Source organism: Barbus barbus, assembly GCF_936440315.1.
Source record: "Barbus barbus genome assembly, chromosome: 4".
Classification (NCBI taxonomy): Eukaryota; Metazoa; Chordata; class Actinopteri; order Cypriniformes; family Cyprinidae; genus Barbus; species Barbus barbus.
In genome coordinates this window covers 12,231,964-12,249,501 of record NC_136732.1, presented here as the reverse complement: position 1 = coordinate 12,249,501, position 17,538 = coordinate 12,231,964, and the positions used below count along the sequence as shown (strand labels likewise).

The following is a 17,538-nucleotide window of genomic DNA, read 5'->3' as shown; positions in this document are numbered from 1 at the left end:
TTCATCCACCTATTCAGTTGGCTCACAGCGCCCCTCACCTCCATGCTGCGTGGCAAGCCCAAATCTCTGTCCTGGAGCCTCGAGGCCCACAAAGCCTTCCAGCATCTCAAGGAGGCATTCAGCACGGCCCCATCCTTCGTCACCCTGATCCTCAGGTACCCTTTGTCGTCAAGGTGGATGCCTCGAGCATGGGCGTCGGGGCCGTGCTGTCTCAGTACCATGGTGAGCCTCCCCGCCTCCATTCTTGCGCTTTTTTCTCCCGGAAACTGACCCCTGCGGAGCAAAACTACGACATCGGAAACCGGGAACTGTTGGCCATCAAGTTAGCTCTGGAGGACTAGCGTCACTGGCTGGAGGGAGCTTCATCTCCGTTCACCGTCATAACCGACCACAAGAATTTTTAGTACCTCAGAGATGCTAAACGCCTCAACCCCCGTCAAGCCCGCTGGGCTCTGTTCTTCACACGTTTCCCTTTTACCATCACCTACCGTCCCGGAAGCCAAAACCCCAAGGCCGATGCACTCTCCCGGTTACATGCTCCCGATCAGCCCTCAGAATCTGAACCCATTCTCCCTCCAGCCCTCATTGTCATCCCCATCCAATGGGAACTCACTGAACACATTCGTGACACCACCCACACCGAGCCAGCTCTGCAGGGAGGCCCAGAAGGGAGGACCTACGTTCCATCTTCCCAGCGAGTAACCCTTCTGGGCTCAGTTCACAAAGTACCGGGCTCTGGACATCCAGGCAGGGATCGCTCCTACAAGCTCGGTACTGGTGGCCCAGTATGGCCGAGGATGTCATCCGGTACGTCTGTAGCTGTTCAGTCTGTGCCATGTCTAAGGTCCCCCGCCATCTTCCAGCTGGCAAGCTGGTTCCCCTGCCTGTTCCCCAAAGACCCTGGTCACACATCGGGGTAGACTTTGTCACAGACCTTCCAAATTCTGAGGGGCAAACATGCGTGCTTGTAGTAGTGGACCGTTTCTCCAAGGCCTGCAAATTAATCCCCCTAAAAGGCCTACCCACGGCACTCGAGACAGCAGAGAGTCTCTTTCACCATGTGTTCCGGAATTACGGTCTGCCCGAGGACATTGTGTCAGACCGGGGTCCCCAGTTCATTTCACGGGTATGGAAGGCCTTCTTTCAGTTCCTAGGGGTGACAGTCAGCTTATCTTCCGGATACCATCCCCAGACAAATGGCCAGACTGAGCGTAAGATCCAGGAGCTCAGTAGTTACCTTCGGTCATACTGTTCAGACGATCAGCACAGTTGGAGCCGATTCCTCCCCTGGGCCAAGTATGCCCAGAACTCCCTCCGACAATCCACCACCGGCCTTACACCATTTAAGTGCATACTCGGTTACCAGCTCCCGCTCTTCCCCTGGACGGAAGAGCCCTCTGAGGTTCCAGCTGTTGACTACTGGTTCTGATAGAGCGAGAGGGTATGGGACTCGGCGCACATCCAAGTCCAGCGTGCAGTACGGAGGCACAAATTCTTCGCAGACGTCCGTCGGTCAGACCCTCCTCGATACAAGCCAGACGATTGGGTCTGGCTATCGACCCGGGACCTCCGCCTGCCATGCAAGAAGCTGAGTCCCCGCTACATAGGTCCCTTTCCAATACAGAGGCAGGTCAACGAAGTCACGTACCAGCTCCAACTCCCATCAAGGTACAGAATCCATCCCACTTTCCATGTCTCACTCCTGAACCCCTTTTCCCCTTCCACCACAGGACGCACCGAACCGGACGCACCTCCTCCTCCAGAGGTGCTGGAAGAGGTCGCAGTCTATCAGGTCTGTGACATTCTGGACTCACGGCGACGGGGCGCCCGTCTTGAGTACCTGGTGGACTGGGAGGGATACAGACCGGAGGAAAGATCCTGGGTGGCCCGGGACGATATCCTGGATCCCTTACTCCTGGAGGAGTTCCATCGAAACCACCCCAATCGTCCCGCACCCAGAGGCCGTGGCCGTCCCCGTCGCCGTGTTAGGGCATCAGGAGCTGCCCCTGGGGGAGAGAGTAATGTCAGAGAGTTTCAGTCACTGCAGGCATCAGCACCCATGTTTACAAGATCACAATCACCTGCGTTCTGATTCCCCGCACCTGCTGCAGCAAATCAAGCTCCACTATATCTGCACACTCCTTCCTCGTACGGTCTACCGTTCACATTACTGAACCAAGCCAGACCCCATTGATACTTACCTGTGTGTTTCCCTACCTTAGTCGTTCCTGTGATCTCCACCGTTCCTGTTCTCCACCGCTCCTGCCGTTTCCCATAGTTCCTGCGATTTGAAACAATGGACAGTTACTGCCAATGAAGCCATCCGGATCCACTCTGACTGTGCTTTATTCACCCACGGTTACCATCAATTTCTCTCCTCTTTGTCTTACCAATAAATACCCCTGGTTTGACCAATTACCTCTGTGTCTCCTAGCCTGTATCGTGACACTTATTTTACCAAAACAATTTCTGAATTTTATTTGAATAAATGTATAAGTAAATAAATAAATCCAATGTTCAGCTGTAAACCAATTGTTTTACTTTCAGTTGATTACATTTTAAATGTATTTTTATGAAGTTTTATGATTTATAATTTATTGTTTTGTATTAAATCTATTAAATCATAAAACAGAATCTAGAAACAAATCAGCAGACAACACAATTTGGGAAAAACAAAATGAACAATAATACAGATATCATAAGGTGTTATATATATGTTAAATTATTAGTTTTATAAATTCAATAAATTAGACATGCTTTTTTTTGGATGCTTGGAAATGTTAATTAATCATTAAACCAGAATCCAGATTACTAAAGTTAGCTGAACAATGTTTGCCAAATTAAATGTAGTGTTCTTTGACCAAGATCTACGGTATAGCGACTGCACAGCTAAAATCTTAAAAGTACACTCTGTCATAGCATCAGTGTTTTGCAATCAAAGTTTAACTTTTCTCATTTGCGAAATATCTTTCATGTAGTTTATATGTGCACTCATCTGTCGCTCGATGGAGGAAGTGTCTTCATGCTGTCAAGCTCAAGGATTCCATCTTGAACATTGTGTAAGTTGAAACTCAAGAATACAGTGTAACTTTTGAAACATTGTTTTTTATATATATATTTGAGTGGGATTTCAGTTTATGCTGCCAGATGAAACAGTAACTTGTTAAAAACTGTAAAGCTGTAGCTGTAAAGCTGTATTTTTATTCAATAGCAATATTCAGTTGAAATCAAAAGAAAACTCTGAAGCAAACATGAGTTCTTGTTATCTTTACCATTATTTCTCTACACAGACATGTGAAAGGCCGTGTTTTGGTGGCTCCGGCTGACGGTACACTGGCCATCTTTCACAGAGGTCTTGGTAAGACACTGTCAGTTTACTAATAATTCAGATACTCCTCTCAATTTGACTTTAATTGTTAGAACCATCCTCGTTCTGCTTTTACAGACAGCCAGTGGGATTTAACCAACTACCACCTCTTGGACCTCGGCCGGCTGCATCACTCAATCCGCTGCATGACCATCGTGCATGATAAAGTGTGGTGCGGCTACAGAAACAAGATCTATGTGATTCAGCCCAAAGCAATGAAAATAGAGGTTCATAATTATGTTTTAGTCTTCACTGTATTAGTTTTTGCATTTTGAGAAATGTGTTGCATGCAGGATACTTTACAGTGTGTTGTGATTTTTCTCTGTGTGAAACAGAAGTCTTTTGACGCCCACCCGCGCAAGGAGAGTCAGGTGCGTCAGCTGGCCTGGGTGGGTGACGGTATCTGGGTGTCCATCCGGCTAGACTCCACCCTCCGCCTCTTCCACGCTCACACCTTCCAGCATCTCCAGGACGTGGACATTGAACCTTATGTCAGCAAAATGTTAGGTGAGAATACTGTGAATATATGTTTTTAGTAGTGCTGTCAAACGATTAATCGCAATTAATCACATCCAAAATAAAAGTTTTTGTTTACATAATAAATGTGTGTGTAGTGTGTATATTTATTATGTATATAGAAATACACACACACGCATGTATATATTTAAGAAAAATATGTTGTTTATATATTAAATATATTTATATATGAGAATTTATATGAATATAAATATATACACGTAAATACATACTTTCTTCTGTGCAAGATGTACAGAAGTCACGTACAGAAGTTTTAGACCTGTACGACAGCTGGGCCAACCTTTCCCGCGGCATCAGAGAGGCCAAGAGACAGTACTCCAGGAGGATAGCCCATCGTTTCAGCGACAGCAGAGACACTCGGAGCCTGTGGTAGGGGATACAGACCATTACGGACTACAAGCCCCCACCACAGATCTGTGACAGCACCATCCCACAGCTGAATGCCTTCATTGCTCGCTTTGAGGCACAAAACAGCACCACTGCACAGAAGACTCCTCCTCCTCCTCCCGGCGACCAGGTGATGACGCTGTCCCCGGACAGTGTGAGGAGATCCCTCAGCAGGATCAATGCATGCAAAGCTCCGGGTCCTGAGAACATTCCTGGGCGTGTACTGAGAGACTGTGCAGTGGAACTCACTGATGTCTTCACAGACATCTTCAACATCTCGCTAAATCAGGCCGTTGTCCCCACATGCTTCAAAGCTACCACCATCATTCCAGTCCCGAAGAAGTCATCTCCATCCTGCTTCAATGACTACCGTCCAGTCGCACTTACTCCAATTCTCATGAAGTGCTTTGAACGGCTAGTCATGCACCACATCAAGTCTGTCCCCCCCCCACTCCCTGGACCCCTTCCAGTTTGCATATAGGTCCAACCGCTCGACCGAAGATGCCATCGCCACTGCCCTCCACCCAGCCCTCACACATCTGGACAAAAAAGACACATATGTCAGGATGCTGTTCATACACTTCAGTTCAGCATTCAACACAATCATCCCTCAACAGCTCACTCACAAACTGGTCCAGCTGGGGCTCAACACCTCTCTGTGCAACTGGCTGTTGGACTTCCTGACCGGGAGACCTCAGGCAGTACGGGTCGGCATTAACACATCCAGCACCATCACACTGAACACTGGGGCCCCCCAAGGATGTGTGCTAGGCCCCCTCGTCTTCACTCTGCTGACCCACGACTGCACACCGTCACACAACTCCAACCTTTTCATTAAGTTTGCGGATGACACGACTGTGGTGGGCCTCATTAGCAATAGAAATGAGACAAACTACAGGAGTGAGGTGAGCTGTCTGGCCGGGTGGTGCAGTGACCACAATCACTCTCTGAATGTGGAAGAGACGAAGGAGATTGTTGTTGACTTCAGGAGAGTACACACTCAGCATGCCCCTCTGACCATCAACGGTGCGACTGTGGAGAGAGTGAGCAGCACCAAGTTCCTGGGTGTGCACATCACAGAGGACCTCTCCTGGACTAACAACACTGTAGCACTGGCCAAGAAAGCACAGCAGTGTCCCTACTTCCTCCGCAAACTGAGAGGAGCCAGAGCCCCAGCCTCCATCATGTGCACCTTCTACAGAGGAACCATCGAGAGCATCCAGACTAGCTTCATCACTGTGTGGTATGGCGCTTGCAACGCATCCTGCCGCAAGTCACTTCAACGCATAGTGAGAGCAGCTGAGAAGATCGTTGGTGTCTCTCTCCCCTCTCTCCAGGACATCTACAGCACCCGTCTCACCCGCAAAGCCCTCCGCATTGCAGGTGATCCCACCCACCCGACACACAGCTTCTTCAGTCTGCTGCCATCAGGGAGGAGACTGCGGAGTCTCCAGGCGAGGACCAGCAGACTGAAGGACAGCTTCATACATCCGGCTGTCAGGAAGCTGAACTCCCTCCCGTCCTTGCCCCCCCTCCCCTCTTTTACCCCATGCAACACTGAACTTTGATACTACAACCCCCCCCCCCCCCCTGTTTTATTTAACTGGTTTGCACTCTTATCTATTCTGCCATGTGCCTTATGCCACTTTATTTATCTCTTTTTATTTTTCTACAATGTCCTTAGACTGATAAGCTCCTCTTGCACTATATATATATATTCACTCTATACATATACACATATATCTGGACATTTTTGTTTTATTTAACTGGTTTGCACTCTATCTGCCATGTGCCTTATGCCACTTTATCTATCTCTTTTTATTTTTCTACAATGTCCTCATTGTATATCTGTATAGTTGTATGTACATATGTTTAAACTGTATTTATCTGTATTTGAACGTCTACTGTCAGTGTCTTAAATGTTAACTGTATGCACCAAGGGTCTGAGAGTAAAGCAATTTCAATTCTCTGTATGTATGTGCCGTACATGTGGAAGAATTGACAATAAAGCAGACTTGACTTAACTTGACTTGATGTATACTGCCATTCAAAATTTTGGGGTGGGTAAGATTTAAAAAAAATATTTCTGTCTGCATTTATTTTATAAAAAAAAATCAATATTGTGAAACATTATTACAATTTAACATAACTGTCTATTTGGAAACCTTTCACGAATCTTTGAGTTAAAAGAACAGCATTTATTTGAAATAGAAATCTTTTGTTACATTATAAATGCCTTTACTGCCACTTTTTATCAAATTAATGTACCCTTGCAATCAAAGTATTAATTTCTTTCAAAAAGTGCTACTGAGCCCAAACCTTTGAATGTTGGTGTATGTTGATAAAACACAAGAGATTACTAAATTTGAACTCTTTTATATTACACTTTTGAATAAATAAACAATTGAATGCACTTCCTCATGTCTTTAACAGGAACGGGAAAACTGGGCTTCTCTTTTGTGAGGATCACGGCTCTAATGGTTTCCTGTAACCGGCTGTGGGTGGGAACAGGAAATGGTGTCATCATCTCCATCCCTTTATCAGACTGTAAGCCAATATCACACACACACAAACACAGTGTACATCAGTACTTGATATAGAAGGCAGCATTAGTTGTTCTTTGGCCACTTCTCTCTGTTTTTCCCCTCCCGTCTTCCTTATTCTTGTCTTTCTCGTCTCCTGTCTCTGTAGCTGTAGGTCAGTGTGGATATCTAGGTCAGAGGGGTGAGTGGGAAACACACGGTTGACATTAGGCTAATTCTGAGACAAACCTGTCTTGCTTTGCTTCATTGCTGCATCTTGCTCAGCTTGGTTCAATATTTCGTCTGCAAGTTCTTAGTTCCTTTCAGACCTTCCACTCTCTTGACTGTTTTTCCATCTTTCTGGGCTGATCAACAGTGAATCTGCATCTAGCCAAAATTTGCTTTAAAGTTTTAATATTAATGAGTGTCTCCCAGTAATTTCGCAATTGAATTTGACATTTGCTCTGCGAGAGACCATGTCTTTGGTGCTCTATTAAACGCTTTAGACACTTGTAGTTACACATCTTTTTCTTTCCCCAGCAGCTCATAAGACTGTAGGAGCGATCGCCTGTCGTCCAGGTGGGGCGGTGCGAGTGTACGGCGATGACACTGTGGATTGTGTGGTGACGGGCTCGTACGTACCGTACTGCTCCATGGCACACGCTCAGCTCTGCTTCCACGGCCACAGAGATGCTGTTAAATTCTTCGCTACTGTTCCAGGTAAGACATAGTAACACAGTGCTTCAGTATTGATTGGGAAGCCTCATAATTGATGAAGTCAGCTTCATGAAAGGTCCGGTTTAGTGCATGACTTTGTAAATTGCATTATGGCATCAGGTGGTGTTTGATATAATGACTGGTGAAGTTCAAATCTGTGTTAACGTTGTGCTTCAGGTCAGGTTATTGTGCCTGGAGCTGAAGGTACGACTGAGAACTCAGACTCTTCAGCCCCAGACGGCAAGAGCATGCTCATCATGAGCGGAGGAGAGGGATACATCGACTTTAGGATCGGTAAGAGCTTCAGTAGGAAATCTCTCTAGGATTGGTCCATGAGCAGCAGATGGCATTTCTGCATGTTAAATAATGTAAACATGCAAATGTGCAGATCCTGCAGATCATTCATAAAGGGCTCATGTCACATTCATATTCAAAATGACAGTAAAAACTAATATTGTGAAATATCAAAATGAATACCATTTCTGTTCGTAATATTTGTCAGTGTTCACGATTCATGTGCAAAATGATTGCAGTTAATGGGACGAATGCTTGTTGTCAGTATTTTTAATCAAAGCTTTTAATGGACTTTTCTGCTGATGCATTTAAGGTTGCATGCATGGGGGAAAATAATATTAACCAATAATATTGCAGACATACCTTTAAAAACCTTATTAATTAGTTCTCTAGTTTTTAAAGTGAAACTACACAAAGCTACAGAAAATGTCTACTGACAGGAGGTTATAATACCGGCTCTCTTTTTCTCTCTCAGGTGATGAGGGTGGTGGTTTGGATCGAGATGAAGATGATGAATCAGCTGAACCCACTTTGAAGCTGCAGTCAGCTCCTGCCAAACCCGAGCGCAGTTATGTTATAGTCTGGCAGGTTGCTTTAGGCAGTGACTAATAAATCACTGCTGCAGGTTCAATGGAGAACTCTAGATCAACCCACTTGGGCTTATTATTTTACAACATACTACTCTTCTTATTAATACAGATATTATTATTATTATTGTTGTTATTATTATTATTATTAATAGTGTTGTTCTTACTTCAGCTATGAGTTCTAATATTTGTGACTAGATGTTTATTTAATTTTACTGTTTTGTATGAATCTGGCATTGACAGAAAATTGATCAGTGTTGAAATGAAGGAACAAAACATTGACTTGAAGCTGTCCACAACTATATTGCAACTATATGAAAATCCTGTGCTAAAAGTTTTGAAGAAATAAATGAAGATTTTCTAAAAATATACTCATCCTCAGGCTATCCAAGATGTAGATGAGTTTGTTTCTTCATCAGAACAGATTTGGTGAAATGTATCATTACATCACTTGCTCACTAATGGATCCTCTGCAGTGAATGGGTGCCGTCAGAATGAGAGTCCAAACTGCTGATAAAAGGTAAAAAGCTGTCTGTAAGAAATAAATCCATCATTAAGGAGTTTTAACTTTAAACCATTGCTTCTGGTCAAAATACAAGACCTAATATCCATATCGTTTTTTCCAATGAAAAAGTTGTCTTCAAAATGTTATCATGGATTATGGTCCCGTATTTTGGTCAGAAGCAACAGTTTAAAGTTAAAAACGACTTAAATTATAGATTTATTTTTTACAAACATGCATCTTCACGAGACATTAGTTAATGAACTGGAGTGGTGTGGATTACTGTGATGTTTTCATCAGCTGTTTGGACTCTCATTCTGACGGCACCCATTCACTGCAGAGCATCCACTGGTGAGCAAGTGATGTAATGATACATTTCTCCAAATCTGTTCCGATGAAGAAACAAACTCATCTACATCTTGGATGACCCCAGGGTGAGTAAATTTTCAGCAAATTTTCATTTTTGGGTGAACTACCCCTTTAACAGTTTACATTACAACATTACTTTAGGGAAATGTTTTTTCTTTATGTTAGCTACTTGAGATGATTTTTATGTTTGTGTTCTTCATAGAACTGATCAGAGGTTTCTCTGTGCACTATGGCAGTGGTAGCATTGTGTAGTTCATGTATATAGAAACTCAGAGAGCTATTTTTGTTATCTGTACGGCGTAGATCTCGTGAGCGGTGTCTGAGCACCTTACGGCATGTACACGTGTATTTGGCTCTTGCATGAGTCCTGTATCATTCCTCTAGGAACTCTAGTAATTCGGGTTTTCCTCACGCTAGAGCTTGCTGGCACTTTAAAGACAGTACCGATCGTACGCTAGACAATGCTAATTTCTGGAAAGAACAACATGCTGTAGTGTTTATAGCAGTTGAGATGATCTGCCCTTTTACCAAAGGATGAAACGTAGAACAAATACTAAACAGCCTAGTTGTCCAATATTTTGCATTGCCGAGGCTTTTCGATGTTCTGTGATTCTCTGGAATGGACAGATAATGTTAATTGGGATTGTATAATAAATGATTTGTATTTCTTGTGTCAGATTTAGTTTTGTTTGCTTCAGCACTAAGCATCTCAGATATTTAATGTCGGTTTTGTCTGTATTGTATGTCCCAGGCTTGGGTTCGAGTGTGTTGAGTTTTCTAATCAGAGTTTTGCGCTCCTTTTGTATCTGGTCTTTACGACACTTTTATTGTACCTTGATGTCTGTTGAAACGAATGCAACATGATATTTGACTTTTTATGTGTAAATGGGCTGGGTTTGGGGGCATTCGGTCTCTTTGTTTATTTTCAATTCTGACACATAAAGGGAACTTTATATCATTGTTGTTGCCATTCCAAGTATTTATTTTCGTAATGAACTTTGCGGTTCAGAATGTAATTTTTTACATGTTTGTGAACAAGGACGATATTGTTTTGTTTTACATCAGACACCTTTAAGAAGCAATGTTTTCATGTTGAAGGAACTGACTAATAATGTAGACAGTATTAGACCTCATAACATTCGTGGGTCATTCGGAACCACACGTTTATATTGTATTAAGCTATGCATGTTTTTTTTACACTGCAGTTTGTTCGTTCAACTTTTGTTTATCGCCACCTTTTTGGGTGGTTGTGTGTATATGTGCGAGTGTGTACACTAAAAAAAAAACGAAAAATTTTAAGGCAACCAGCTTCAGCAGATTTTTGAGTTTTCTCAACTTGTTGTTTTAAGTTTATACAACAAAAAGTTGAGAATCTCCTACAAAATTAAGTTGAGAGAATTCAAAAATCTGCTGATGCTGGTTGCCTTAAAATTTTAAGTTGGCTCAACTTTTTTTTTTCATTTTTCTTTTTTTTTACAGTGTATGGAGACGATTGAGAAATATTACCACATTTGGATGTGAGTGTGTTGTCGCTGTTTCCCTGAAATCTTACTGGACTGGCTGTGTGTGTGCCACAGCTTGTCATTACTGTGTTTTTCTTGTCAAAGGTTTGCTAAAACTGCATCATAGCCTTATTTTTAAACTCTATTAAACTCAATTTCATGGGGAACGCACCTTCTGTCTTAATTTTATTCTCTGTTCATATGTTCATGTCGTTCACAAACTGGTTCGTCTTTTTAATGATTGATTCAAACCATTTCTGTGGTCTTTCCTGTTACGCATTACATTAATTTCATGTCCCAAATTAAATCTCAAAATGTGTTGAAAAGTTGAAAATTTTTAAATGGGCAAACGAATGGAAAAATTTCTAACTGTTTATTTAATTCATGTTTTAAATGTAGGCCTAGTCAAATAAAATGTTATACATTCATCATTTATAACCCTCAGGTATCTAAACCATCAGTATTATGGGGTCTATATGCGCTTCAGAATAATACATTAATTTCGATGTTTGAATTGAATCTAATATATACTATAACTAAAAAAACACCATATTGCGTTTGTCCAGCAGGTGGCAGCGCTGCACTGTTCCCACAGGCCCAGAGAAACACGTGCTGCTGGGAACAGAGAGAGATCGACATAAACAGAGCTGCAGCGCTTACATAAGAGAGCCAGATTCTCTCAGAGGCTCTTCTGTGTGTTTGTCTGCTCAACTACCTACTCACACACTTAAAGGACAGAATCACACACCTCCGTAATTATTTCTGATTGTAATTGTATTTGAGCTGTGTTCATTTTAATAACGTTTTGAACACTTTTAAACATAATTAACAATATTCCATAATTAACATATGATTATGCCAAACATTCAGGTCTTTGGTTTACTTAATTTTACCATCTGGTGCCATGATAAGGTCACTTTTTTTTGCAAGAATTTACAATGTGTAAATTGATATAATGTCTCCAGGCCTTTCAGCAGCTACAGTTATTTAACATCTTTCAGATTCTTAAGCTCAAGGTTAGAAAGTACCAAGTGTGTACGTGAGTATTATAATCTTTTAATGTGATTTAGACCGTATTAAGACGCTTCAAATGTACACCAAGTACACACAGTCCTTAGGATTCCTTGTGAAAAAAGTACACTTTTAGCATACAAATAAAAGAGGACTTCTTATCAGAGGCGTCATGCCCATTGGGATACAGAATACAGAAAATAGCCGAATAATGTTTAAAATGATCGCACTGGTGTAATTAGAACGTTCAATGCGGCACATCATCAGATTCTAAATCTAAATCTGCGTTCCGGCTTTAGCTTGAGACACCCTGTTCAATCACACACGATTCTGTTGAGTTGATGAATGCAATAGCCAATCAGAGGCGTCCAGATGAGTCGTCGCTGAAACCGTAGTAAGTAAGAGATTCATTTCACAATGTCAACAGCTTCAGTTATTATAATGGGAGATTTTGAGAGTGATTGTAGATCGAAGTCACTGAAAGGTTCATATTTTGGTTTTGGGAGTCCCCAACAACAGGTTGACATGCATGGAAGGTCAAAAACACTTTCATTGTCTTATAATATGCATTTATTTTTTTGGAGTGTCTAATTACACTAAGTGCAAATAGCCCGCCTTGTTGGCAAAGGCTATTTACAATAACTCCACCCACTAACATGTGATTCGATTAGTCAACATTGAAAAAAAGAGGCTTATTCCACATCAGTTTCAGTGAAGGTGCTTGCGTTTTGACGCGAGTTCGAACCCGCCTTTTGCCGAACTTTTTTTCTCCCTTTCCAAATCTCATATTGCACCAGAAAGGCATTTATTTTCAATAAAAATGAAGGAAATAATCAAAAAGTTAAAAATAAAAGTATCGGGTAGGGTCAGGGTTCGTGTAGGGAGGGCTTTATTGTCCTAATAAGATGGCATCCATTTAATAATTTGAATTAAAACTATAATTTACACTCAATACGTTATTATTGCGTACTGTTTTATAATGTACTACAATACTGAGGTGCAGATAATTGCCACAATTTGCAATAAGTAGTATAAATAGCAGAAAATCTTGCTATTTTAACATAGTGTAAATAGTATCTATTGCTATTTGCATTTAGTTTAAATAGCATCGATTGCTATTTACACTTAGTGCAAATAGCCGCTGCCTTTATTTTTACCTTACTTGTTCAAATAAACGATTCGCTCAACGATTCATTTTTCCAAACCCCTCCTTTGCATGATGCTAATCTGCAGTGATTGGTCTGATTGGTCTCATTTTCATTTCATCATGCCTGCAATGTCTGATAAAACAGCTTTTGTGAGCGCAGTTCTGCTTTGTGTACAGCCTTACAGTGGAAACCGCTATTCTTACAGCTCCAAAAGCTGCACCTAGTGGCAAAGAATGAATTTGCATTTTCATTCAGACCAACACGAAAAAGACCTAACAAGTTGGCAGGCAATATGCTAATGTTTCATGTTGACCTCAACGTCAAATGACTCGTTTCAATGATTCAGAGTCATTCAATGACTAATGTTAACAAATGAGACCTTATTGAAAGGTGTTATTAGTATAATTTAAAATAATGTATTTGGATGTAATAAAGGACTTTATTGCATGTTAATTGCAATTAAATGAGCATGTATTATGTTTTAAAACAGTTAGTTGAACGTAAGAGTGCTTTTTGACCCACTTAAGTAGGACTTAAGTACATCTTTAAATGTAATTTCATAATTATATCTTTTGTCTTTGAAATATGGTTAAAGTTTACTGCCAGTTTAACTACGGTTAAAATTAAATCAAGTATTTTATTTGTGCTTTATTGTCTTAGTCAGCATATCAAAACAAGCATGCATCTTTTAAGCATGTCAAAAGATTGTTAAAGCAAATAATTAATGTGTACTTACTTACAAAATGCAATTAACAATTAAGCACACTTCTCTTTCACAAGGGTTTGAGTAAGTCCTGCTACAGAGCGTGCAAAAAGTATTATGTCAAATGAGTTGGACACGGGTCAAAGGGCAGCGCTAACATGGCCAGCATCCAGGCAAATGTCAGGGTTTCCCTGCGGCTGAATCAGGAATTATGAATCACAGGAGCTGTACGAGTGCGACAAACAGTGCATGTAAAGTTTAGGATCATGAGGGCTATGAGGGGATGTCCTTCCCCTGCTCAACGCAGGCCGTTCCCTCAGGAGAGCCATCTAAATATAGAAGCGCCGCTACTGACCATGTGCTGTTGTGTGCTGTATATTTAGGTGAGGTGTTAGTGTGTCTGGCCAGGATCGTGAGCACGAGTATGAGGGAGAAGAGTGTGAAAGGTTTGTTCACTGCATTGGTATCTCTATATTTATACACACATAAAACAGCTCAAGTGTCATCCAGTACTTTGTTTATCATCGCTTGCACAGCTATCCATTTGCTGCCCATATTCTTACTGGAGAAACATTTAAAGGGATAGTTCACCCAAAAATTAAAATTCTGTCTACTTGTTCCAAACCTGTTGACGGTAACCATCGACTTTCAATAGGAATTCAATGGCTACCGTTAACTGTTTATTTACAAACATTCTACAAAATATCTTCTTTTGTGCTCAACAGTAGAAACACATACAGGTTTGGAACAACTTGAGTAAATGATGACAGAATTTTTTTATTTTTGGGTGTATACTGTCTGTCATGAATCAGACCTCTGTGGCTCTCTCCATGGCACCCTCTCCTGAGTATTGACTTTCCCGGACTCCATTTCCCATACACCCCGTTCAGAGACTAATCACCTGCACAGGTGTTCCCCATCATCCACACTACTTAAACAGCATCCACTCTCACTCTCATTGCGAAGTCTTGTTTTGCCCCGGCTGACATTTCTAAGCGGTTTCCTGTGACCCTTCTGTGTATGACTTTGGATTGTTTGACTACTGTTGATTCTCTGCCGCCTGCCCTTGTGATCTTGCTTTCTGAAACTCTGACTGCTTTGCTGCCTGCGCTGACTCAAGCCCGGTATCGTTTATGTCTCTGCTCTGCCTCTGATATTCCTGCCACTGTTGCTTTGAACACTACCTGTTTGACCCTGACTTTGATTATTAAAGATGTCTGCAAATGGATCCACATGCTTCTGACCCCTCATTACACTGTCACTTTAATAACATCATTATTATATTTATTTTAACATTTTATTTTAAAGCACCACCTAAAAACAACATAAAATTTAGGTTAATTTAAATAAAAGCTGCTTCTTTAAAAGGTTATTAAAAGGCATTTCTTAAAGGAACAGTTCATGCATTAATTAATAGTCTGTCCTCATTTGCTCACATGGCTTTCAAATGTCATTCAACCTTCTGCATATTAAAAATTGTCATGTTGTGTTTGGTTCACAGACACGTAAGAGTGGATTTGGCACTGACGTCAAATCTGGTGTGCTGCATCTGAATATCACAAATGATATTCAAGATCTAGCTTAATTTTTGAAATACAGATAGGACCCTTTGTGTTCCACAAACTCCTATAGGTTCAGATTGACGTGAGGGAGAGTAAATGATGCCAGAATTATTCCTTTAACAAGGTATAAAGCGTCTGCTGTCTCTGCTTAGACTGTGTGTGGTTTCAGAGACTGTTAATGAAGTAAAAGTGAGTTTGAAGTCAGTTTGTTATTCCTCTCATTACTGCCCATCCGTTGACCCATCCACCCTGTGATGTGTCTGTAATTTATCAAGGCATCTGAAGGCTGTAATGATTCAGGCTTTTTAATATCCCTGCACTGCAGTCCTCCAAATTTAGAGGTAGAAAGCGAGTATGTGTGTGTGTGTGTGTGTGTGTGTGTGTGTACTCAGCATGTTTTTTTGCTCGGCTCACAAAGGCGACCCTAAATTTATCCTGACAGTCTCTGGGGAAATGCCTGGAGAACAGTGCTTATAACCACAGAGGGGCTTGCAGAGCACAAAACTAGAACAAGAGCAGCCGAGACGTTTCTCTAGAACAAAACCTGTCGCGGGACGTTAAACTTCCAGCAGATTTGCTCCGTGATTTTGACAGGTCAAAAGTACACAACACTTCCCTAAGAGCACAAGCAAACTACCAGAACTAAGACAGAATATAAAAAGCCAGGTTGATTCTCACATATAATGAAAAATAAGTGTTGCTTGCCTGTGCAAAAATCACTGCTGTGGTTGCTAGAGTGTAGTGAGATGTTTCTAAGGTCCTCTGAGTAATTTTAAGTGTGTTATGTGGTTACTAGAGTGTTCTGACTTGTTTCCATGGAGTTGTTATGCTGTTGCTAAGGTCCTCCGAGTAATTTTAAGTGTGTTATGTGGTTACTAGGGTTTTCTGAGTTGTTGCCATGGAGTTGTTATGCTTTTGCTAAGGCCTTCTGAATAAATGTAAGTGTGTTATAGGGTTGCTAGAGTGTTCTGAGTTGTTGCCACGAAGTTGTTATGCTGTTGCTAAGGTTTTCTGAGTAATTTTAATAGCATTAGCCTATATGGTTGCCATGGAGTTGTTATGCTGTTTCTAAGGTCCTCTGAGTAATTTTAAGTGTGTGATGTAATTACTAGGGTGTTCTGAGTTGTTGCCATGAAGTTGATATGCTGTTGCTAAGGTTTTTGGGGTAATTCTAATAACATTATATGGTTGCTAGAGGGTGGCTATGCTGCTAGGGTATTCTGAGTGATTGCCATGGAGTTGCTCAGGTTCACAATCATTTCTTGTTTGTTGCTATGTGGTTGCTAGGGTGCAATGATTGGTTGACAGGCAGTTGCTAGGTAATTACTAAGGCTTTCTGAGAGGGTTTTGGTCTGTTTCTATGCTGTTGCTAAGGATAACGATCGCTTCACATGCTGCTTGAACTGAGGCTCTACAGTGATCTGTCACGATACATTAAAGAGCCACAAAATGGTATTTATTGATTACATTTTTTAAAAATGGCAAAATTTTATCATGTAGAAAAGTAATAGCACAACAGGCATAATTTGTGATGTCTTTCATGTCTGTAGCATGAACGGTGCAGGATGGGTTAATCAACAACGTTTAACCCCTAGGCTAATAGGTTTGTTGAAATACCTAACCATAACTATGAGCAAAAGTAATAGTGGTAGTCGTCTTAGAAGTCATCACTAAGGTACAGATTGTCCTCATTAGAGCGAAATGTGTCAGAACATGCGCCTAAAACCAGTCACATGTTTCCTGACGTCCTTAATAAACCTCCTGCATTCTGCCCTGGAGGAGAACGAAATGTAAAAGGTCTCGACCTCTCAAGAAAGCATCTGATTTACAACAGCACTCTTGGTACACTTCTGTCCCACACCAGGGAAATGTTCTAGAGCTATTCTGAGTACAAGAGATTCCATCAGCGAGGTTAAGCAAACCTTGTAGACGCACCACGCAGGTGAAATAGTTATTGTGTTGAATCAGTCCTGATGTTATTTGTGACGGAGAAGTCAGGATTGGAACAGTCTGTAACCCTACTGTATTATAAAACAGTGTGAATTCATCATGTTTTTGGTTGACAGTATAAGGAGAAGGACTTTTTGTAAACTAAATAATTTATTAATGGGAGAAATTGCAATACTCAATATGACTCTAAAGACTTTATAAATTATTTTACTGCTTTTATGGGTGATTGTATAACAAAGTATAACAATATTCTTCTGCTAGGTGATTTTAATATACATGTGTGCTTTCAGTCCAAACCTCTGGACCTCAGTCTCATTGATTCATTCAATATGGTTCATTGTCAAACCTCAGTCTCATTGATTCATTTAATATGGTTCAGT

General features: G+C 41.3%; 1 protein-coding gene across 1 annotated transcript in view; it reads left to right on the top strand.

Moving 5' to 3' along the window:
* The window catches only part of LOC306868074 (C-Jun-amino-terminal kinase-interacting protein 4-like), a gene marked incomplete at both ends in the record, with an annotated part of 70,680 nt that overhangs the window by 37,893 nt on the left and 15,249 nt on the right, over nucleotides 1-17,538 (top strand). The window contains 9 exons of the mRNA XM_079414067.1: nucleotides 2,979-3,059; nucleotides 3,291-3,358; nucleotides 3,446-3,594; nucleotides 3,703-3,874; nucleotides 6,725-6,838; nucleotides 6,983-7,015; nucleotides 7,354-7,533; nucleotides 7,708-7,824; nucleotides 8,300-8,412. Of these exons, the coding sequence (XP_079270193.1) occupies nucleotides 2,979-3,059; nucleotides 3,291-3,358; nucleotides 3,446-3,594; nucleotides 3,703-3,874; nucleotides 6,725-6,838; nucleotides 6,983-7,015; nucleotides 7,354-7,533; nucleotides 7,708-7,824; nucleotides 8,300-8,412 (1,027 nt within the window). The remainder of the gene's footprint in view (nucleotides 1-2,978; nucleotides 3,060-3,290; nucleotides 3,359-3,445; nucleotides 3,595-3,702; nucleotides 3,875-6,724; nucleotides 6,839-6,982; nucleotides 7,016-7,353; nucleotides 7,534-7,707; nucleotides 7,825-8,299; nucleotides 8,413-17,538) is intronic.